We start from the raw sequence: 24,347 nt of genomic DNA, 5'->3' as shown, positions 1-24,347 counted from the left end.
CCACTTGGTGAGTAGAATTTTTATCCATCTAATTATATAATTTATATCTAAAAAGAAAGATGATGAGACTTACCAAACAAAAGCGCTGGCAGGTCGATAGACACACAAACAAACACAAATATACACACAAAATTCAAGCTTTCGCAACAAACTGTTGCCTCATCAGGAAAGAGGGAAGGAGAGGGAAAGACGAAAGGATGTGGGTTTTAAGGGAGAGGGTAAGGAGTCATTCCAATCCCGGGAGCGGAAAGACTTACCTTAGGGGGAAAAAAGGACAGGTATACACTCGCGCACACACACACACACACACACACACACACACACACACACATATCCATCCACACTTTATCAATAATTGATTGTTTTCATTGTTATTTAGAGCCAATGTGATGCACTAACTGAACTTCCCAAAGAAAGAGTTTTCTGGCATTTCGATAGAGTTGTATGAACGTTCTGTGCATTGTACTCAATTGTGGGAGGCTATGTAGAAAACTTGAGGCATTAAAATCACTTTCCATATGTATTATTAAACTAGTCTTGAAACTTTTTGGACTGACGGGGGTATTTTGGGCAGTGCTCTTACCTAATGAGCTGTACAGCCCCCCCCCCCTTCCCGTCTCCTACTTTCCAAAATTCACAGCAGGCCTCACAGATAGCTTGCTGGATAAGCACCCCTGGGAGATGGGACATTACAGAGTGACAGCTGAGTGATGGCCTAGGGGTCTGTTTCCAGGCTGAAAATTTTCACTCTGTACTGGAGTCTGCACATTTTCAAACTTCTGGCAGGTTATATATGTGTGCCGGACTGAGCTACGAACCCAGAAGTAAGCCTCGCACGGGATACGCCATTACGAACTGAGCCAATTTGACACGACACGGAACCCAACTTCGAAGCTTCGATTGCCTCGAGACGTTTCTAAATGGCACTGACACTGCTACAGAGTGAAATATTTATTCTGGAAACAGTGCCCTAGACTGGTTACCCATTTATTCACATATCCTTTTTTTTTTTTTTTTTTTTTTTTTTTTTTTTTTTTTTTTTTGAGAAATCCTCGTCCCTCGAGGTACGGTGGAGAACTTCTGTGAAATTGGTAAGGTATGAGACGAGGTTGTGGTGGAAGTAACTCAGTGAGGGGTGAGTCACGAGTTGTGTTTGCCAATGAACGATGAGGTTGCAGGCTCAAGTGCTGGTCCAGCATAAAGTTTTCAGCTGCCCTGCCCTTCCCTGCCTCCCCCCCCCCCCCCAAAGAAAAATAAACACTATTAGAAAAAGCAACATTTTTATACAAATTTTATCATGTTTCAACTCTCTCAATAGCACAAGAAAAACTTGACTGTGTGACTTAATGAATCTCAGAATTTTCTTCATTATTATATTCGTACAAAGTCTGTCAAAGAAATATTGAGCTAGAATAAGTACAGTATAAACAGTTAATGAGACAACAGTGCTATTGGTTGCTGGTGGATGTTTTCCATAATGTCGTACTGCGGATGAGAACAACGAGTACAATGTCGCTGGCAGCACAAACCTACGATAAAGGCACAAGACAAATAATTCAGAAACCTTTCAAAGCAGTTCACTTTTTCTTAAAGAGACCACGAGAGTCGATGTTGATTTTTAAGGACAACAGTTGACAAGAATTCAGCAAAGTGTCGTACAAAATGGACTAGAGAATGGAAGCGCTCGACATTGCAGGGTGTACTCGGCACGAAATGCAATGCGAAAGTAATTCTGTGCCTACTATTGCTACAGAAAAATTGAAATATGATTTTTGTCACAGTAGTAATTAAGAAGTGATTTGATTAAAATTTTCACCGGCCGTTTATCAAGTATGTGTTTTGCACTTGAGGTCTGACGTGATATTGGAAAGTAACCTTAAGAACCATTTATTTTGTGTGCACCCCCCCAGGTTTATCATATATTTATCCACAGTTGTCCTCTAAACACCCTCCAACCCCACCCACTCCTCTGGAATTGGACAATGCACAAAAGTTGTGAAATGAATGATATTTATTGGAAGAACTAAATGCTCTGTACTGAAAGAATGAAACCTAATGAGATGAATCAGCATTGGAATAAATGTGAAATTTGGTGCTCTTTGAAATAAAGGTCAGTGCACAATCCAGTTTACTGGCAATTTTTATTTTTGTATAAAATACAAGAATGGAGGTTAACGCTTTCCGCAATAAGAGGTACGAAAATTGAAGTAGTGTCCAACCGAATGCCAGACTCCATTCGAGATGTCCGACAGCGCCGATAATCCTCGTCCTCTACGAGAAGCACGTCAGCAAAAACCTCTATCGCGAGAGCTCCAGACTGCCGGAGTCGCGAATAGAGAAGTTCTCGTACGAGAAACACTGTGTGCCAGTGCGTATAACACGTCAGATAATTGTCACTAAAAATATAAAAAGCTTGTCAAAATGCATCTGGAAATAAATATTTATAGAAATTAACGGCAGCAAGTTTACTGTGTAACGATTCGGTAACTCGTCGTAGAAATAATTTGACCAAAGGCAGGTCACCGGCTGCCGGCAGTATTGTGTACTCTTCTCAGTCGGAGACTCGGACAGTTCTCTCTGTAACATCCTAGCATTAAGTGCAAATGTGTGATCGTATAAATTTTTAGTTACTAGAAATGTTGCTGTGAGTGTATTTTGCCGTTTTCTGACTGTTCTGAGTTGACAGAGAATTTGTTTCGGCTTGTAGGTAAGCAGAACGAGTCGCGATACACGTCGGGTGAGTGGGCGAGAAGCCGGCTGCCTGCCTGTGTGCGCCTGCCCCTCGTGTGAACACGTGCACTCACGGCCGTTGTCGCTCGTAGATCCGACTGCTGGGGGTCGCTTAGCACCAGAAAGCTCTGCTTTGCGCTGTCGTTAGGTCACCCCACTGCATCGCACTGTCGTAGTTGTGGAGTGTGAATCTACTCGAGTTTGCCTTGTCTGTCTTGTTTAATGTAGTGTTTGTGTGTGACGTGTCTTGTGCTTATTGTACTGCTTCAAATCTTCCCTCAGAGAAATCACCTCTGCATCTCTTCCTTCTCTGACTGCCTAAAGAAAGGAAGAGCCACTCCGTCTTTCACGTGTACAGATTTCACAGCTTTTCTTTCCGGGTGTAAAGATTCACTGCTTTTGGCTTACATTAACCCTAATGCACGTGTGTGAGCACCGTCTGTCAATTTCCTTTGCTGTACCTGTGTCGCATGTCAGTGTGTTTCGTTTCCGTGACTGTCCTGCAAATTTGGAGCACCCTATTTGTGATTCGATAATTTTGCTGGTGAGTTACACCCCTCAGGAGTTCCCAAATGTCCGAGAAAATGAAATTGTATAAAGTGCACGATATTTGAGCAGTGTTCCGTGCTGCTGATAGGTGCGTATAAAAGGAAATACCCATTCCCAGGAAATTTTTATACGAGTGACACAGAACTGATGCCCGTCAGTGAACAGGAGAACAGCCCACCACAGAAAATGCCGGAAACCTCAATTACGACGCACCGCACGGCTGCCGCCACACGTCCGATCGTGTGCGTCTCCCGTGTGCTCTGTCCGGAGTACTTCGATGTCTCGTTATGTCCGAATCAGTGAGAGGAGTGGATGTGTTTTGTGACCGGTCGAATGCGATGCGAAATGGTCCTCGCGATAAAACGGCACTTATCAGTTGCCGAGTGTTACACGGAGCAGAATTCGTGGGAAATGTACATGGAACTGTTTGTGCCGGGAGGCAGTTTGAGAGCGGAGGTTTTTTATCGAAGCCTCCAGCAAAGTCTACAGCACAAAACTTAGTGGCAAAATGGCACGAAATGGGCTCCGGAAAGGGACGAAGACATTGCTCGAGTGAAGGAAAGCCCCGAAACGGAGTCAGACAAAACCTCGGTGCCGTTCACACGCGCGAGAGGGAATTCGGAGATTGTCGTGTCCTAAAAAATTTACTGTTGTGCTCAACTTAAAGGATCAGTACAAACTTTCACATACTGAGCCCTGCCAGTGGTTTCCAAGTGAAGTGGAATCGGGACTTTCAGATCCAGTTCTTTATTTTGTCAGCTGTGATTCAGTTATAAAATCTGTACACAGAAAACTTGACATCTGTCAATACGTGTGACGTGTTTAAATGATACGGTGGAATCGGTCAAACAGATCGCGGCTGAAAACCTGAATTATGTAAATTTGAACACCTGTCACAACCTCTTAATGTAAATGACAGTATATTAAAAAAAAAAAAAAAAAAAAAAAACCACAGCAACATTAGTACTAACATGTGAAATGGGAACTTCTCTCTGATAATAACTGGACCCATGCTGTATGGGATGTTTTATTTCAGTTGTTCTATACTACTACCCCCCCTATTTCCCATTTGTCATATATACAAGTGTAAAAATTCCCAGGCCCCTAGAACAGGCTTCAGCAAGACTACCAACTGTGTTCAATACTATTCTAGACACACCTCGTCCGGCACTTTCGTATTTTGTGGAGATGTCTGACAGGTGTGGAATTTGTGTGAGATTCTTATTCGGGACATTGTATGAATTGGTTTGATACACCTCATTGAACACAGAGATACAAAGAAAGATTGAAAGTGTTGTGAACTTGTGCTTCTGTTCAGCTTTGGCCCAGTGCATGCAACCCTTCCTTGTCACAATTAGGCTGACGGTATGTCCAGAAAATGCTTTTTGTTTCATTCCACAATGTCACGCATTACAGCAATGTGGTTGTATGTGTGTTTTTGTAAACAGCACAGTATTAGATTATGAACTGTAGTCTAAATATATATAAATGAGTTCTCCAGTGGAACAAATTACAGGAACTGAGCAGGAAAAAAATTGTGAATATATCTCATATACTCTTACAGAATTTATTTTAGATGAGCACACAATACGTGATCTATTTCGGTGTATTTATCGAAAGGGATATTACGATATTTTTCAGTGATTTAATCCACAGTATGCACCCAAATGGCTAGAACTACACGAGTATAAATCTCTGCAGCACACATACCTGCACACCTTCCCCGACAGTATTTCGTCAGGTACCGAGTCTGTTGACACCAGCCACGTGCCACTGTGACGTTTCCGTGACGACGCTCACTTGCCGCACTGGCCGAGGATCGGCCAAATGGGCAGTGTACCCTCTGCACGGACTGAAAGCTCTCTCCGGTCGGTCGGTCACTCGCACTTACGATCGTGTATCGAGATGGAGTGTCACATTTTGTTCTACATAAAATCAGTGATTAATATTAATACAGTCGCCAGTCCATTAAGGAGTTGGCGCATTGTGGTGTCTGAAATTCTCACTATAAAACTATAGAATTGTGAGACAGAATTGCTGGCTAGTAGTGTACGTCTCTTCAGTGGAGATATCAGTACTGCCAGTAAAGTACATACGCTGTACTTTCAGAACAGGTGTGTGTGTGTGTGTGTTTTTCTCCCGAAGGTACACAGTATCGAGTAAGTTGCGAAGCAAATAATTTTGAAATTTGAGTTACTGTGTGCTTAAGATATTGTTTAATTTGTAACACACTCTGATTTAACAAAAAAAGACCCCGCTTATTTGCAGAGTACTGAAGTTGCATGCAGAGACAATTTAAATGATAATTTTTAAGACTAATTCACTGCCAAGCTATATCCTAATTGAGAACGAAGTCTTTCGTGATGGCACTGCCGTGTAAATTATTCTCGGACTTGTCGCGTCATCAGTTCAGAGTAAAACCTCGAGCTTTCGACGATACCCACCGTCCTCTTCGTCGACAACAACTGACTATCAAAATATCTGCTGTGGCGGCCACATATAGCCCAAAGACACCTTCCGATCGCTCGGTAGTTACGACGTGCTGTCCGAGACAGTGCCGATGTCAATGCCGGTGGCACAAGTCATCCTGCCGTAGTGTGAACATCGCAACAAATATCTCCGGATCTTCTCTTCGTCGACAGCTCCCTTTCGGGCAACCCTGACATTATATCCACTGTCACCGTTGAAGGTTTTCTCACTTATTCTTATTTATATGGCCCTTTCAGTTATACAAGCGCAGTATGTGGAAGCCCGGAACAAAACTTTTGTTTCTTCTGACACTATTTTATGACGGTTTGTGAGGCTGTGCTCGGCAACTGCAGAGTTCTCCAGTTCTCGATTTTTAATTCGTCACCGACGTTCTGCACAGTGGTCGGAAACGGCGCGGACGGACTGACCGATCCCAGGAATCCTGAGGCCGAGAGTGTCCTAAACACATCGTAACATCTGTTTTATCTTCTCAGAAGGTCGGAAAATACATCCGATATCTCGCCTTCCCAGGACTCTCTGTCTTTTGCCAGATGTAGTGCTGCAAAAGGGAAGGAATGCTGACGGTGGCTCGTCACGCAAACATTTAGCATTTTCACAGTTTCTTTTCTCAGATAACGTCGACTCGATATCACGTGACCCGTGGCCGTTATCTCGGAACACGTGCTTCAGATACTTAATTTTGGAACGGAAGTGCTCCTCATGGGGAAAGGTTTCTGCTCTGTGTACCAGGGTCTTTAAAGCTGTCCTCTTCTGGACCGGACGGAGAAAACTCTGGGCAGTGAGACGTAAATCGGCACGCGTCGGCTTGCGGTACACTGGGTGGCCGAGGCATCCTTCTTACCCGACTTTCTTCGTATCGGGACATCTAAAAATGGCAGCCTTTCTTCTTTCTCTGTCTCGATAGTGAACTGGATATCTGAGTGAATGCTTTTCGTACGATCCTGGAAGTGCCCGAGAGCTTCTACCCCTGCGGCCAGACCGTAAATGTGTTGCTGAAGATGAACAAAGAGGAGACAAATTTATTGCACAATCATCAAAAACGTTCCATAAAACCACACACATCCACAAATTCTGTACACCGTCAAGACTGAGAAAGAAGAAAGGCCGCCATTTTCAGATGTTCCGGTACGACGAAAATCGACACTCGGCCACGCAGTGTACCGTGAGCATCTTTAAATATGTCCATACACGGAACAAAAAGTGTTTCCGACAAGGACCACTTCTGTTCCGAAATTAATCATTCGAAGCACGTGTTCAGAAAGAACGGCTACGAGGCACGCGATATCGAGTCGGGCTCTCGGAGTAAAGGAAACGTAAAAGTGCCAGACTTTCACGTGACGAGCCACCGAATGCATTCCTCCCCTTTTGCAGCACTACAACTGGCAAAATAGGAAGAGTCCCGGGAAGACGAGGCATCTGACGCTTTTTCCGATTGCCTAAGAAGATACGGCAGATGCTACGTTCTGTTTAGGACAGTCTCAGCCTCAGAATTCTCGGGCTTCACGACATCGCGTGTGAGTGCAGGAGGAGTTACATCGGCTAGTCCGTCTGCAGCATTTCCGACCACTTTGCAGAACATCAGTGGCATACTAAAAATGGAGAATCGGAGAACTCTGCAATTGCCGAGCACAGTCCCACAGACGATCGTAAAATACTGTTTGAAAAAACAAAAGCTTTTTCCCCCCATCTTCCACATTTTGGGACACTATAATTAAACAGGCTGTAGAAATAAGAACGTGCGAGAAACCCTTCATCTGTGACGGCAGATATAATCTCGGCAGAATGCGACAGCGGGACGTAACTACTGACCGAACGGAAACTGTCTTTGAGGTATATAACACCACCACGACAGCAATTTTGACAGTCAGTTGCTCCCGACGAAGTCGACTGTGGATATCGTCGAGGTTTTACCCCGAGCTGACGGTGCGAGAAGTCCGAGAATGTTTCGTACGACTATATCCTAATTACCGAAAATAAATGCTGACAAGTAACTGTACACGAAGGGTTACGACACACGAGCACTTTTCATTACAGAATCCACTGAAGTAACCCAAAGACCTATTTTAAACTATCTTTTTTATTACACTTTAAACAAAAGATAAAACAGGACCAAAGTACTGTAAACGAGACACTGTGGTCGTACCTCCGTGGCATTACAAAATTATATTGATCAGAAGTATTTGTGCCATTGTCTCTCTTTAATTTTTAATGTTATTGATTTTAAAGTAATTAGTTCTCATGTAAGTAGTTACTACTTATAACAGAATGCCTGTTATTAATATTGAATGTAAATGTAAACATAAAAGTAAACTCCATCTACATGTCATCCTCTGACAGTGGCACCGTCTAATGTAGTACTGACGGGGAGGGAGGGGACGGGGGGCTCGGGTCGACACCCTGCTCTCCTGGCTATTGCCAGTTTTTGTCACCTGGAGCCGCAACTACTCGGTCGAGTGGCTCCACGACTGGCAGCACGAGGCTGAACGCACCCCTGTCCAGACCTCCCACTGTGGGGAGTCGAGCGTGGCTCTGTCACACGGCAGTCAGCCCCACCGACCACTCACTTACGGAGGTGTACGACGTGCCAGACGTAAATTAATATATTCTTACCAAAAGCGATATAAAAATCGAATAAGCAAAATTTGGTTAGGCACTAGAGATTTTAAAAATTTATTTATACAAATATTTTATTAATATGACACTTGGAAATTTAACAGGATAATGGGAGAGGTGTCTTTGCCCCAGCTAACAACAAATGAGAAAAATAATACTTTAGAACTGAATTGCAGTTAAAACAAAACAACATTCTTGAATTTTGAAAGAAAAAGTAAATTCACAGCCACCTAACTATGCAAATAAATGATTTCTTCTCTTTCCTCAGAAAAATAAAAATGAGCGAGATATCTAGGAAAAAGGAAAAGTTCGTTGCACATTGAGTTTCATTTCTTACATCTTTGAAGAATGTACTGACAGCTATGTTGATTGTTATCTATTCTATTACAATGAAGACATCCTGTTTTAGTTTGGAGTTGTTCTACAGTGCCAGAGTTTTTGTTGTACCTTACCTGAGGGCTCTTAAAAAAATGATGAAGAAGAAAAGGAAGTTAAATGAAGTGTTCCAAAACTTCTTGATGTAAATATAGATGTAACACAATGGGATAGTTCATCTCCAATCCTCTTACACCATAATCAGGGGCAAATGGAAAATTACCAGAACATAAAATATCAGCAGTAATACTGACAAGAAAAAACAAAGTTTTCAAAGTAAATTGCTCGGCATTTGATGGCAATTCTGCTATACTTTCAGGAAGTTTAACAAATGTGGTAGTGGAAGGCAAAGTCTGGAGATGCTAGGCAGCAAAACAGTTTTAACAGTCTCTATAGAACTAACTAAAAGCTTCAAAAATCTCCATAATTTTTAGTGAGAAGTATTATTTAATTATAAAAAAAGGAAAACGTCAAATATTTGGGGACTGCGGATCATCAGTGACTCTCGTGCCAGTGGTTAGCTAGAATTAAAATATAAGCTCTGTGAACTAGTAATGTAGGAAATAAGAATTGGAATCAAAATACTGCCAAGCTCTTGGAATATAGGAAGCATAGCAGAGACACCTAGAAGAAATTTGGTCATTTGTATGGAATTGATGACAACAGAATAACCAAACAGATCTCAGTCATTAAGATGCTGAGTTCAAGATGGATTTACAAAGCAGCAGCACAAGATAAGGAACAACAGAGTGAAGCAGTATCAGAGGGAAAATGTTATGGATGAAAGTATTCCTAGCCAGGAAGGAAAAGGAAACAGGTTGTAAGTGGACCTATAAAAGGAAATAGCAACACAGTGAAAAGATGGGGAATAATTGACAGAAAGGGGGAAAAAAACTTAAAGTGATACGCATTCTGCAAAAGGTTGCAATCATCCTCCGAAACACGTTGTACTATAATACTAGAAAAAAGAATCTCAAGAGAAACAATTAATGCAAAACAGATGACATATGTAGGTGATTATAATATACCAATATATACTCAAAAATTGGTGCCAACAGCAAAGCTAAGAAAATGAAGAATGAGTGAGTACAGAACTAAACATAAGTTCCAGTATTTCCACAAAAAAGGGACTAACTTTAACTCAAATAACAGAAATTGAGACCTATATTATTATTTATTTTTTTTTAAAGTAAATACTAAATTCAGAAAGATATATATGCTGAAAAGCTAAGAAATCAAAAACATTATTCACAGAAGAAGGAAAAAGAGCAAAACGAGGAGCCCACACTGCAAACACAGCAGCATTTCACAGAATTTGTCGAGATGAGCTGTTGCCACAGTTTGTAAGATGAAAACATACTTCACTGTCACTAGTAAATTGCTCAGAACGGCCGAGTTTCCTACCACCTGACCTCCCCCGTCACAAAAGCTGCTCCTACGACTCTTGTTTTCACATACGATAATTACAAGTGAAATACCTTCAGGTGCGAATTTAAAATCAAAATGTTTAGACGATGTCACGACAGTGCACACCGTGTCTTTACTCTGTGCTTCCTGCAGGTTACTACGTGGAGTGGCAGGGCGAGTGGATCCACATCTTCCGGCCAGACGTGGAGTGCACGAACGGCATCATACACGTAATGGATTACGTCTTCATGAAAGAGGGCGACATCGTCGTGGGCGGCCCGGACGGAGCCGGCCGGCAGGTCGCGTCCTTCGCGGTCGTCGCGTCCGCTCACCTCCTCGTGCTCGCCACCGTCCGGTGGTTGCTGCACTAGTGGGCACTCGGCGAGGTACGTACGACTCGACAGAGTGTAGTGGACTAAAAAAAAGAAGACACTTACATTTTGGCATATTCGACTCAGTTTGCCACTTTGCCGAGTCTGCTATTTCACTGAACGGGTAACAAAATTGTTGAATGTTGTAATATCAGCAGCTACCTTTCTGTGAGGAATCTGGATGAGTCACTAATGAAATCTGAGTCAAAGAGTGACATTTTGTGAAATTCAGTGTTTGAGTATGCTCACTTTAGTTCTCATTTAAGAACCCAGATACAGGAAGCTACATCAGACTGTCGAAGTAATTCACATCGGGACGTCACGGAAAGAAACTGGAGAGAGGTTCTGCAGGCTTTAGTCGCAGACCTTTACGTTAATGATCTGCCATTTTATTTGAAGCGGGAGATAGAATTAGTACTTTTAGTTTACGACAGGTGTCGTCGTCAGACCCTGTAAAGATTCCTCTAATGGAAGCATTATAAAATTTATTAAGTCACGACAGTTACCTCGAAGGAAACTGCAAAGCGTCAGCTGGAATTAGGTGTACGAGGCAACGTAAATTACAAATTTAATGCATTTCAACCTTTATCGGATGTCTCCCAGTGAATGTGAAGTATGGTGCCATTTGTGTGTAAAAGCAGTAGATATTAAGAAAGGATAACATAGCAGAAAGACGTGCGTATACAAAATGGACGGATGAGAACAGATGTGCAACTGCTTTCAAATTACAGAATATATAACTTTTTACTAAGAAGAATGGTATAGTCGAAAAGCTCACTTATAATGTCAGAGATTAATAAATCTGAAAATAAAAATCGAAACAGTCAGGAGCAGAATCAGAAGGGAAATGCAAAAGTCTGTCGGTCAACGAGATGATGTAGTAATTAAAGATAATACCAAATAGACCGTGACACCAAATAGATTGTAGACTCTTCAAGAATCACTTTGTAAACTAAAAAATTCTATACAGTCAGTTCGAAAGGAAAATTCTCGCCATATATGTGACAATAGGTACTGCGAGCATTTAGTCGATTCAAAATTACTCCAAATTCTTCCACGGAAATCGGAAATTAATTAACTCTCTTAATTGAAAAAATCCTCCCGAGGTTCGTAATGTTTTAAGCAAAATATAAAAGCACATCCTCCCAATACAGCTACTATACTCGGCCATATATTCGAGGCACTTTCACAAGGTATCTTCTCGCATAGATTAGAGTACGTGCCGTTTAAGAAAGGGAGAAGAATAGATATCGAGAACTGTAAGCTCATTTCAGTATTTACTCCCTTCTCAAAAGTCGTGTAAAAGATAGCGTATTTAAAAATAGTCGAGCATATATGCAGTTATAATACTTAAATCGTACAGTGTAGGTTGTTTCAGTCAGTGTGTCTACATTTGTGGTTTAGTCATGCAGTCATTAGGCCGTACTGTAAGGCACGTTTCATCTCCTAATGCCGGAGACACTGTCAGAGGCTCAATCGCTTTTCAGAATTGAACGAGAACGGCAAGCAAAACTGCGTGTCGGTCGGGTCATGACGTCGTCAGACTGCCGCCACAGATCACCGAAATGCACCAGTGCGTTTTATGGAGTTTCTCTCACAAAAGAGTTGGTACCTTTTGTTGAGGTTAGCATTGAAGCCCAAAATTTGTCTGCTTTCAGTCCTCCTCCTCTTCTGTTGAAGTTTTATATATCTAAACAGTGGAAACTCCAGATTGGAATATCAATAGTGTACGGAAAAGAGAGACACATACTTACACATTAAGTTGCAGACAGGCACAGTTAAAAGACACTTACACATTAACTTTCAGCCACAGACTTTGTCAGAAAGAGAAAAAAACCACACACACACACACACACACACACACACACACACACACACACACACACACACACACTCTCTCTCTTTATGCACGTGACTAACTTTCAGCCACAGACTTTGTCAGAAAGAGAAAAAAACCACACACACACACACACACACACACACACACACACACACACACTCTTTATGCACGTGACAGCCAACTCCAGCAGCCCAGGACAGAATGCATCTGTCACTCGGAACGCAAGCATCAATCTGGAGTGGGCGGAGAAGGGGTAGCAGTGTCGGCAGGACACAAAGAGGGTGGGAGATGAGAATGGGGCAGATGTGTAGGAGACAGGGGGTTAAAACAGTCGGGCACTTTCCTGTGGCAACCTGTTTACGGGCCATCTAGAGGCGAACTTTCTAGCCTCCCAAAAAACCTGACCCCTAGTCTGGTTCAGGTTCACTGACGATATCTTCACAGTCTGTACTCAGGGCCGAGACACCGTACCTCCGTTCCTTCACAGCCGCACACCCACATCACCTGGTCCTCCGCACCCCTGCGTGCCACATCCCTCCCGCCTCCACATTAAACGCACCGACCGCCGAGAGTACCCGCACTTCGCACCGGAAACTCCTTCCCGTACACCGAGGCCACCCGGTGATTGCGTATCACGGTGACGAAAACTCCCTCGCCTATTATGCCGAAGTTCTCGCCCAGACCTTCACGTACGGGCACTGTCCCCGAGAACCACGGCGGAGGAGTGTCCCCTCCGTCACCCACTACCGTCCCGGACCGGGACGACCGAACCGCACCCTCTGCCGGGGCTCTCGTTACTTGTCGCCGTCCCCCGAGATTCTTCCCAACTCTTGTAAAGTAGCGTCCTGTCGCCCACCCGACTTCCACGGTGTCGTACTGCGTCCCGGTGCCGCTTCCGGACGCACCCTCTCGCCGCGAGAATCGTATCCCCGCGGGAGACCCGCATGCGATACCTGCCCTATCCGTCCGCCCCGCACTTCTTATTCCGGTCCCGACACGAGCTCGTACTACCCCGTCAGAGGACGGCCGTCTGCCCTACGGTAGTTCCACTGCGACCACCGCACGGCTTTTGGCACCGGTGCGACTGTCGACCGACCGTCCGCCGGGGCGGACGGCCGCCGTCAGACTGTGGCCGAGAACGGAGTAGACCGACCCTCGGCACAAATGTGGGTAACGTAGTGTGCTCGATTTCGGTGGCCGCTTCACTACCTGAGCCATCCGGATCCTACCCTCCGCCACCTGCTTTTCCGAACGGCGCAGTCGGGAGTTACCCGAAGTTTTACCGGCCTCGGCCTACGGTAACCTACCGTCTCCACGCCCTCTGCGTGACAGTTTCGACTCCCTCCATCCCGTCACCTTCTCCCGGTTCTCGTCTCCCACCCCCCCCTGCCGATGCACTCGCCACACTCCTCTCAATTTTTGCTCCGTTACTCCACAACCTCTCGATGCTGCACTCGGTGGCATTCTAATCCCCGCACACTCCACCAGACGTCGTCGTCTTCCTGCCCGTCTGTACCACTACTATCCGTTCCCCTTCCACTTCTCTGCTGCCTCCACATGGCTGCTTGCATATCACGTGATAGTCACATTCCAGCCTAAGATGCTGGAGTTGGCAGCCATACTTCTGAGGTGTTCTTACTTTTGTGTGTGTGTGTGTGTGTGTGTGTGTGTGTGTGTGTGTGTCTGATGAAGGCTGTGGCTGAAAGCTCTACATAAGTGTCTTTTAAGTATGCCTGTCTGCAACTCAACATTTCTTCTTTACAGTAAGTAGCAATCTGTCTTTTCCTACCCTGTTTAATACTTTTTATACGTGTGTTGTTCTTCCGCAACTCGGCGAGTACGTCTTTTATCTATCCAAATAAAGGGTGTCCCACTCAAACCTCCCTGATTTCGAAGACCCAGGACACAAAAGCACAGTAGATATGACAATGGAAAGTGCACCACATTGTAGAGCATCTCAAAGAATTTATTTATTTATTAACAATACACCTCTACATTTGAACCATTTGTAGTATGAAGAATATCGAGTCTATATTCAGTTTCTTGCCAAGTTGTTTGGAACATTTCCTCTGTTATTGTTGCAATCGCATTAGCGATACGATGTCATAACGTAGGAATATCGTCCACTTTGGCCGCGTACACGCGGTCTTTCACAAATCCCAGCACAAAGAAATGGAGTGGCGTAATGTCAGGTGAACGCGGTGGCCGGGCAGTGGGTCCTCCGCGTCCGATCTGACGATTGGGAAATTTCCTATCTGGGAACTTGTGAACAGTCGTCGACCGATGCGGCGGAGCTCCGTCTCGTTGGAGAATGGTGTTGGGTTGCAAGTCTTGTATCTGAGGGTACACAAACTACTCCAGCGTGTCCAGATACACTGAACCGTTCACTGTTTGTTCTGCAAAGAGGAACGGTCCAACAATCCTGTCCCGCATTTGCCCACACCAGACGTTTAGTTTAGGGCTATCACGAACACGTTTAATGACATCGTGTGGATTTTGTGAACCCCAAATCTGAATATTATGCCTACAAACCCTTTCTGATAGATGACAGGTTGCCTCATCTGAGAATAAACATCTTTCCAGGAAGCTGGCATCCATATCAGTACGCTGCAGCATATCCGCAGCAAATTGTCGTCGGCGTGGTTTGTCGTTGGACGTCACGTGTCGCAGAATTTGCACTTTGTAAGACACTGGTGAACTACACAACACAATGTCATCTAGGTACATCGAGTTCACTAGATGCTTGACGAAGTGACTTACGTGGGCTTCTGAAAAACGTTTGTTGATGTCCTCCACTGTCTCTTCTGAAACTCCGTAATGTGCACCACCAGAACGTTTCAGAACACTTGCTGTTGCCAGAAACTTCGTATATCATTCCTAAATGTTTTCACATCAGGTGGATCACATTCATACACACGACAATAATTTCTTTGCACAGTAATCGACGATTTTGCTTCTGCAAACCGCACTGTTGCTTGCGCACACTGCTGTGGAGTCGCCGTTTTCACTTCGTGCGACCGTGCTGCACTCTGGCGACGGTACTTGGCACTTCTGACGCTCTGACGCGGGAATATAAATTCTTTGAGATGGTCTACAATGTGGTGCATCTTTCATTGTCATAGGTACTGTGGTTTTTCCCTCCTGGGTCCTCGAAATCAGGGAGGTTCGAGTGGGACACCGCGTATGTTAATTTTCAAAAATTGATTATTTTCCTCGATTTAGGAAATGAATTAAATGCAGTGAAATGATATCGGTGCAAACTATTCAGATAAGCTGAATCTGAAAAGTAACGAATATGTTGTGACAGTTGAAAATATGGCTCGATCCCAAATTTCCCGTCACAATTTAGATAATTGACCAATTTAGAACAAGCCAAGGCCTTTTACAGGGCTGTCCCGTGTCACCATCATTATTTAAAATCTATATAGATATTAGCCTTAGTATATGGTCTCGTAAATGTAATAGTATGGGATTAGAAATAAGAGATGGAGTTTACCTACATCATTTATTGTTTGCCGATGATCAAGTAGTCGTAGCACAAGATGGGGAGGATGCTAACTATATGTGCAATCAACTAGCAGTAGCATACAAAACTTGGGGTTTGAAGATTAATTACCAAAAAACAGAATACTCGAGTAATGATTCAGATGAGCTATACATTGAAGGAAAGAAAATCAAAAAGATAAATACTTTGTGTTATTTGGGATCCATTTTAGAAATTGAGGGAAAATCAGAGTCAGAAATCAATAAAAGAATTAGTAGCGGACAGAGTGTCATTGGGATGCTTAACTCGGTCTTATGGAGCAGGAATGTAATGAGCAGAACTAAAAAATTAATATACAAATCCATATTAGAGAGTGTGGTTCTGTATGGAATGGAGACCTGGACAATTAACATGAAGCACATTAAAAAATTACAGGCTCTAGAGATGGACTTTTGGAGAAGATTGGCAAGAATCTCCAGGAAAGAAAAGATAAGGAACACCGAAATAATAAGGAGAATGGAAATAAAAGAAAGAATATATGACGTAATGGATAGGAAGAAATTACACCGGTACGGGCATGTACAACGAATGGAGAAAACGAGAATGCCAAAATTGATACTGGAGTGGGAACCGGAGAAGAAGAAGAGGATGACCTACGACCACCTGGCTCCAAAATGTACAGCGCACAATAAGGAGAATGGGCGCAGAGGAAGAGGACACACAAGATCGATAGACCTGGAGGAATATTTTGAAAATATAGTTTAAGTTTTGTTTGTATTGTAATTTCCAAGTAAATTATTATGTTGGAGATAAGCCTCTGTAATGAGGAAAAGCTCAAAATAATAATAATAATAATAATAATAATAATAATAATAATAATAATAATAATTATCTAATTCTTTGACACTGAAGGCATTGTACCCTTGCTCTTTGACTAAGTCTTAAACATTTTATTTTAATGTGAGGTATGCATTACTGTAATTACTCCACACAATCGGTTCTATATTTCAGAGGCCGGGTAGTGCCAACTGGGATCTCCTCATTCCAGAGTAGAGACGCCGCCCGTTTCTGGCTCCGTGCCAGACGCAGACTGCCCGAGAACAGCGAAGTGAACAGTGTGACCGTGTCGGTGCGACGGGACGGGACCGCCGCCACAGAGACGGGCGGACGCAGTCGTCTGCGCGTGCCGAACTGACAGACTGCGTTCCGGCTTCTCGGGCACACTGTGGACTATTACGTGTCACTCGTGTAGACTGTATTGTGTTCTCCTTAGAATTTCTGTCTACTGTTAGCCTGTCGTGTTGTGACTGTGAGACGATCCCACGTGACACACCGACAGAAGTTCACTCTCAGTTCCGGTCTGCTGCTCTCTCGAGTAGAGGACCCGTCGTCTCTTAACGCGACCTCAAATTTTTGTCATTCCTTTAATCTCCTTGTTAGGTAATCCTCAATATTTTATAGGCATAACAGATTTTCCAATTCTGAATTCCATTCCACATTCCTTACTAGATATATTCAGTCATACAAACAATCCGTTTGGGGATGTAACCTAATCTATTTATGGAGTTATTTTCTTTTTTTAATCTGTGTGTTCAAAAAGTGAAATAATGGTATCTTATGCTGAAGTAGGCTCTGTTGCAGTGTACATCTAGTCCATTAAGAGACTTCAGTGTAAGGTCAGCTGAAACGCCATTTATTTGAAGTCGGGTCCGACACGTAGCGCGTAAAATCTACCACTGGATTCCTAAAATCAGTAAAGGAAACCTATACGTATATGCAATCTTTGAATTGAGTGAAAACATGTGGCTTTGTTTTAAAGTTATGAACTAATTTTGTGTGCATTTCCTAAAAAGAACTGACAAAGAGTCATCTGAATTGATTTGTAGGTGTAAGTGTTCAGAGTATGCTTTAGATTTTATTTCAAAGATAAAGTCTATTGTCTCAGAGGTTATTTATCATTGTAGGCTAAGAAAACAGTGCTATGTAGACAGGAATAAAGTGATATTGTCAAAGCTGTGAGTAAGATTACTATAGCTGCCTCTTTGTAATGCTAAAGATGATAATCAGATGGGAATTACTTTTTCATATCTCAAAAGTACAAGGGTTAGTGCTGCAGAATTAAATGTAATGCAAAGAATATTTTAGGCAATAACTGTAACATATTTGTGCAGGATACACCTTGCTCAAAATATCGAATTCTGAGAGATTCACACGTTAACACATTTTAATAACAGAAAAAGAATCTTTTTTGTTAGTATTGTGATAGCCAATATTTGTGCATCTCGTAAATCTGGATTTTGTTCTAGAGACAATAAGAAGAAAATAAATACACCCTCAACTTAGCACACACTCCACGTACGGCACTAACCCACACCGTTTCCCTATCGCGATAGATTTAGTAAACACGTGCAGGGTATTGCGTCAAATTCTGACCCGTAGGAAGAGCGTCCTGCCAGAACGTAGCCAGGCAGCTTCTGGTGACCAGAGTAGCAGATGTTTTCCGTAGAAAGCTTCAGACTTGGGCCTGGTTTTGCTGTAGAACGTGCACATATCATAGTGGCAGGATGCCCTAAAATGTTTTTAAACTCATTTTCTTATCCTCCCGGAGACCAATAACAATACAGGAGGATACCGGGAAGAGAGGTTTCCTCGAGCCGCGTCACGAGAGCTCGTGGCAACGATTTGCCCCGTCTGCAATTCTGTACTGGCAGGAAACTCCTTTCTCGTCAGACGTCGAGCTCGGGCATCCTTTTCTTTCGAGGTGCCGATTAGCTAGCGATTACTTACTTTAAACTGCACACGGCCAAGTTTCCTCGAGTAGTCAAAGAAATTTTCACCTACCAGAAAACTGATCTGCCAAAATATGTGTTAAGTCTGTATCCCTGACAGATTGTAAATCTTTTAAAAATGCATAGTGAAAGGTTTAGAAAGAAGAAATAATTTTTGAGAACAAAGTACTCTCACTCTAATATACTTTATTTTAAGGGAGTGAATTGCAGTTGTTAAATATACAGTTTTATCTTTCACGATTACAACAGATACGGGTGAATAACTGTATCATTTAAAAGGATTACATCTCAACACTGGAGCCACATTAATATATTTTGAACTAATGCGTATATGTACATTTGTAAATGCATACTGTGTCCCAAAGTTTAATTTGCTCGGTGTTTACGGCGCTACTGCTGCCGCGTAGAATGTCGGTGTGTCAGCACGTCAGTCTCCGAGCCTGTCGTGCGCTCTAATGCTCTGTGTCGTGGGTAGTAAGGTGCGAGAGACTGCTGCCGTGTGTCGTGACTACTTGCGAGCGAGCAAATGGCAACCTGTCTCAGTCTCCTTCCGACTGTTTCTTTGAGAAGAATTTCTGAGGCACACTCGTGGTATAGAACGTAAAGATTCTCTAACTCTGTTTGTCAAACAGTTCACTTATTAAAACTCAGATTTTAAATAATGCCGTAAGCAAGATTGTACTCGACATGTACGAGAGAAACTATTTAGACAAATGCGAGTAAATAAGCTGCGTTCAAAAATAAAAAGGTTCAATTAATTTTTAGTAATACCGCTCCTGTACACATTATCATTACAATTTAAATATAAGCCCGAGATAAATGTGTCGGCAATAAGAATGGCAGTTAATGAACAGAGCTATTAGAACCGGACTGCCATCACAATCCAAACTAATTATAGCCGAGCAACGTGGCTCCAGGTGTTAACTGGAAGCCAACATCTGAAGTTGTGGATACTTCAAAAATGTTTGCTCAGCTTCAGAAAATGTATTCATAAGTTTTAGAGTCAGGTTTACGAAAAATCTCGTGGGTTACTTTAAATAAATATTGTTTCCCAGTGGATTATAATGGAGTTTTTATTTATGGACTTTGTGTATGTATGTTAGTGTGACACCAAAGTGATTAGTATTTTGATCTGATTGTGAATCTCATTGTATGCTCTGATTAAGTACAAATTGTATGCCCAAATACAGCTTACAAACTCTGACACAAAATTTAGCAATATTTATTTCATATTATTGATTAATTACTAGCAGTTTTAAAAAACTGTACTGTCAATAAAAATGTGGAAAAATTGTATCATAAAACTGTTGCTCTTCTGTATCAGGGGCAGAGAACCTCATTTTTGTGCAAGTCAATAAAAGTGTAATTGTAATTAAGCTTTCAAAGCTGCTCTCAGTATTCACGTAGCTTGGTTGTGCTTACTGAAAGACAACAGCAAATGTATCTACTTACCATAAACTCTCAGTCAGGTCAGTGTTTGCTGCTGTTAATTTTTTTCCAGTAACCTGGAGATGTCTGCTGTTGCGTGACGGAAGCCACAGACTGAAATGCGAGCTGTTTTTAATCTGCCAACTCGGACACTCGTGACGGTGGGCACTGTGCTGTTTCGCTGAGGGTTAGTTTGAGGTCACGTAACTTTACCTGTAATTGTGTAAACTAAAAATTAATGGACCAAAATAAAGTGAAACTTGACACACAAGCCAGACTTGGAATGTTTATGGCAGATAGGGTCTTCTCCCCGATCCTTCTATCCCCACGTACTTCCCACTCGTCACTGGCTGAGCTCTCGTGAAACTTGCACTGTGATAAATTTTACACTTCTCTCCGCTTGTATGCTCACTAGACAAAACATTGATCACAAGGTATGTCAAAGAAAGAGTGATTTCAGATCCCTGCGCATCAGACAGCAATTACTATAATGGAATGCTGTTCGAGTACACCGAAATTTGTAGATCGCGCACTAATTATACGATAAGTAAAAATATGGAGCAAACTGCACGAGAAAAGGGAGGTCTCATGTAGGAAATCAGAAACGTAGGTTATAACAATTTATTTGAGAATACGAAGGTATCCCAGATCGACTTAAGTTCAGGATACAGTGAATAAATAGGATTATACTATAATCTATGTAAGGCGCATTAATTTACTGGAAGTACTTAGGCAAAAAGGAAACGATGTTTTAGATACAAAGAGACAAAAAGGAAAGAAGATCTCAAAAGAGACGAGGCAACTACGGTAGTGGAGGTAAGAGTTTCCAGTACCCATTAGTACTAAAACAGTAATATATGAGGACTGAAGAAAGCAATTTGTAAGTGTAAAAATGTTAATACGATAGTGGTCAACCCTCAATGGTATACAAACAATCAGGGTAGATCTGCACTGGCCAGTCAACAGGCACATAAGGGAGATTGAAAAATTGTCCAGGTTTCAGTATTTTTCCTTCACATCTACCTTCATCTTTCACGAAACAGATCTTTGGTTTATTTCATCTTCTCTTTTGTAGGTTCTAGGCAGCAGGTCACAACATTTTTGCTATGTTGCTGTTATTAATTTACCCTTGTTGAACTTTTGGACTGGGTGACTGTCAAGGTTCTCTCTTGGCAGCCACATATTAGGAATGAATTTACACTATACTTAATATACACTATATTTACCTATACTTTTCATTAACATCCCCTACTTATCAGATATATTAATACTTCCACAAACGAGATCAATATCAATTCCGAAAGTTCATTTAGCTCCCATTTTGACACGTATCGATTGTCGATATAACAATTCTGTGTAAGGTATTTTGTCCAGCCGAGTCACCGGAACTGCCATCCCGTGCGGAAAATTTGTCAGCCTCCAATATGCCTTGTCACGTGCACAAAAAATTTTATGTTATTATTTTCTTACTACACGAATTACTTTTGTTGCAAGTATCGAAAAGAGATAAGGATACGCCTCAATCCCCCTGAAGCGGTACGTATCGCCACATACTCCCCAACTTAGATGAATGATCTCAATGTAGACATATCTGTGTGCTATACATAATATAAATATTTGTACTCTTAAAAAGTCCTAGGATGTGAGTCATGAATCTTTCTGATATCACTCCCTGCATACACTATGTGACCAAAATTATCCGGACACCCCCAAAAATATACATTTTTCTTATTAGGTGCATTGTGCTGCCACCTACTGGCAGATACTCCATATCAGCGACCTCAGTAATCATTGGACATTGTGAGAGAGAAGAACGGGGCGGTCCGCGGAACTCCCGGACTTCGAACGTGGTCAGGTGGTTGGGTGTCACTTGTATCACACGTCTGTACTTGAGATTTCCACACTCCTAGGTATCCCTAGGTACACCGTTTCCAATGTAATAGTGGAGTGGAAGTGCAAAGGGTCACATACTGCCCAAAAGCGTACAGGCCGACCTCGTCTGTCGACTGACAGAGGCTGCCGACAGTAGAAGAGGGTCGTAATGTGTAATCGGCAGACATCTATCTATCCAGACCGTCACACAGGAACTCCAAACTGCATCAGGGTCCACTGCAAGTACTATGACAGTTAGGTAGGAGGTGAGAAAACTTCAATTTCACGGTCAAGCGGCTGCTCGTAAGCCACGCATCATGCCGGTAAATGCCAGACTACACCTCGCTCGGTGTAAGGAGTGTAAACATTGGACAATCGAACAGTGGAAAAACATTGTGTGGAGTGACGAATCACGGTACACAATGTGGTGATCCGATGGCAGTGTGTGGGTATAGCGAATGCCAGGTGAACGTTACCTGCCAATGTGTGTAGTGCCAACAGTACAATTCGGAGGGGGTGGTGTTACGGTGTGGTCATATTTTTGTGGAGGGGGGCTCGCATCCCTTGTTATTTTGCACGGCACTATCACAGCGCAGGCCTACAATGGTGTGTTAAACACTTTCTTGCTGCCCACTGTTGAAGAATGATTCGGGGATGGCAATTGCATTTTTCTACACGATCGAGCACCTGTTCGTGAGGCATGGCCTCTTGCGGAGTGGTTATATGACAATAACATCGCTGTAATGGACTGGCCTGCACAGGGTCCTGACCCGAATGCTACAGAACACCTTTGGGACGTTTTGGAACGCCGACTTCGTGCGTGGCCTCACCGACCGACATCGATACCTCTCCTCAGTGCAGCACTGCGTGAAGAATGGGCTGCCATTCCCCGAGAAACCTTCCAGCACCTGATGAAACGTATGCCTGCGAGAGTGGAAGCTGTCGTCGAGCCTAAGGGAGGGCCGACGGCATATCGAATTGCTGCATTACCGACGGAGGGCGCCACGAACTTTCAAGTCATTTTTTAGCCAGGTGTCCGGATACGTTTGATCACATAGTGTACATTTGCCAGTAACGTAAACAGTGTGATAATGATTCTTTTGTCAACAACCACCTTATGTGTTTATTACTGATTCTACTTCTGGCAAAGATATGTGAAACTAGTATTCTAATGTAATGACAGTATGTTGCGGTTAATGTACTTGACACATGGACATAGCATTGCTTGACTTATAACAGACATTTATGGTAATTTCTTTAGTTTGTTAATTAGGACTTAAGACTTGCATAAATCGAAAATTAACTCGACAACAACTTTATAACTATTAGAGCAAGAGTTTGCAGGCACTTTCCTTCTAATACAAACTTCCGCAATCAAAACAGATTGTACATATGTGCTATAGTGACAAGATACAATCCTCATAATCACTGACTCGGGAGGTCGTTGCACGCCGTGTGGCACAGTGGTTAGCATCGTAGATCGGCATGCTGCGCTATGCCCGTTCAAACCCGACCGATGGCAGTTATTAGTTATTTAGTATTTATCACTTGTTTATATATAATGGGAAATTTGATGTGTGTATAAATACTGTTGTTGTGGTCTTCAGTCCTGAGACTGGTTTGATGCAGCTCTCCATGCTACTCTGTCTTGTGCAAGCTTCTTCATCTCCCAGTACCTACTGCAACCTACATCCTTCTGAATCTGCTTAGTGTATTCATCTCTTGGTCTCCCCCTACGATTTTTACCCTCCACGCTGCCCTCCAATACTAAATTAGTGATCCCTTGATGCCTCAGAACATGTCCTACCAACCGATCCCTTCTTCTGGTCAAGTTGTGCCACAAACTCCTCTTCTCCCCAATCCTATTCAGTACCTCCTCATTAGTTATGTGATCTACCCATCTAATCTTAAGCATTCTTCTGTAGCACCACATTTCGAAAGCTTCTATTCTCTTCTTGTCCACACTATTTACCGTCCATGTTTCACTTCCATACATGGCTACACTCCATACAAATACTTTCAGAAATGACTTCCTGACACTTAAATCTATACTCGATGTTAACAAATTTCTCTTCTTCAGAAACACTTTCCTTGCCATTGCCAGTCTACATTTGATATCCTCTCTACTTCGACCATCATCAGTTATTTTGCTCCCCAAATAGCAAAACTCCTTTACTACTTTAAGTGTCTCATTTCCTAATCCAATACCCTCGATATCACCCGACTTAATTCGACTACATTCCATTATCCTAGTTTTGCTTTTGTTGATGTTCATCTTATATTCTCGCTTCAAGACACCATCCATTCCGTTCAACTGCTCTTCCAACTCCTTTGCTGTCTCTGACAGAATTACAATGTCATCGGCGAACCTCAAAGTTTTTATTTCTTCTCCATGGATT

The 24,347-nt window shown here is 42.7% G+C and overlaps 1 protein-coding gene across 3 annotated transcripts in view; it reads left to right on the top strand.

The window, feature by feature from the left end:
• Window positions 1–20,347, top strand: part of LOC126215255 (fasciclin-1) — a 662,934-nt gene extending 642,587 nt beyond the window's left edge. For all 3 annotated transcript variants that reach the window (XM_049941931.1, XM_049941930.1, XM_049941929.1), the window contains 2 exons: window positions 10,318–10,550; window positions 16,871–20,347. In XM_049941931.1, the coding sequence (XP_049797888.1) occupies window positions 10,318–10,535 (218 nt within the window). In that variant the 3' untranslated portion in view covers window positions 10,536–10,550; window positions 16,871–20,347. The remainder of the gene's footprint in view (window positions 1–10,317; window positions 10,551–16,870) is intronic.
• Window positions 20,348–24,347: the final 4,000 nt, after the last annotated feature.

The sequence above is a fragment of the Schistocerca nitens genome, chromosome 12 (assembly GCF_023898315.1).
Source record: "Schistocerca nitens isolate TAMUIC-IGC-003100 chromosome 12, iqSchNite1.1, whole genome shotgun sequence".
NCBI classification, from domain to species: Eukaryota; Metazoa; Arthropoda; class Insecta; order Orthoptera; family Acrididae; genus Schistocerca; species Schistocerca nitens.
This window is presented reverse-complemented; position numbering and strand designations above follow the sequence as displayed.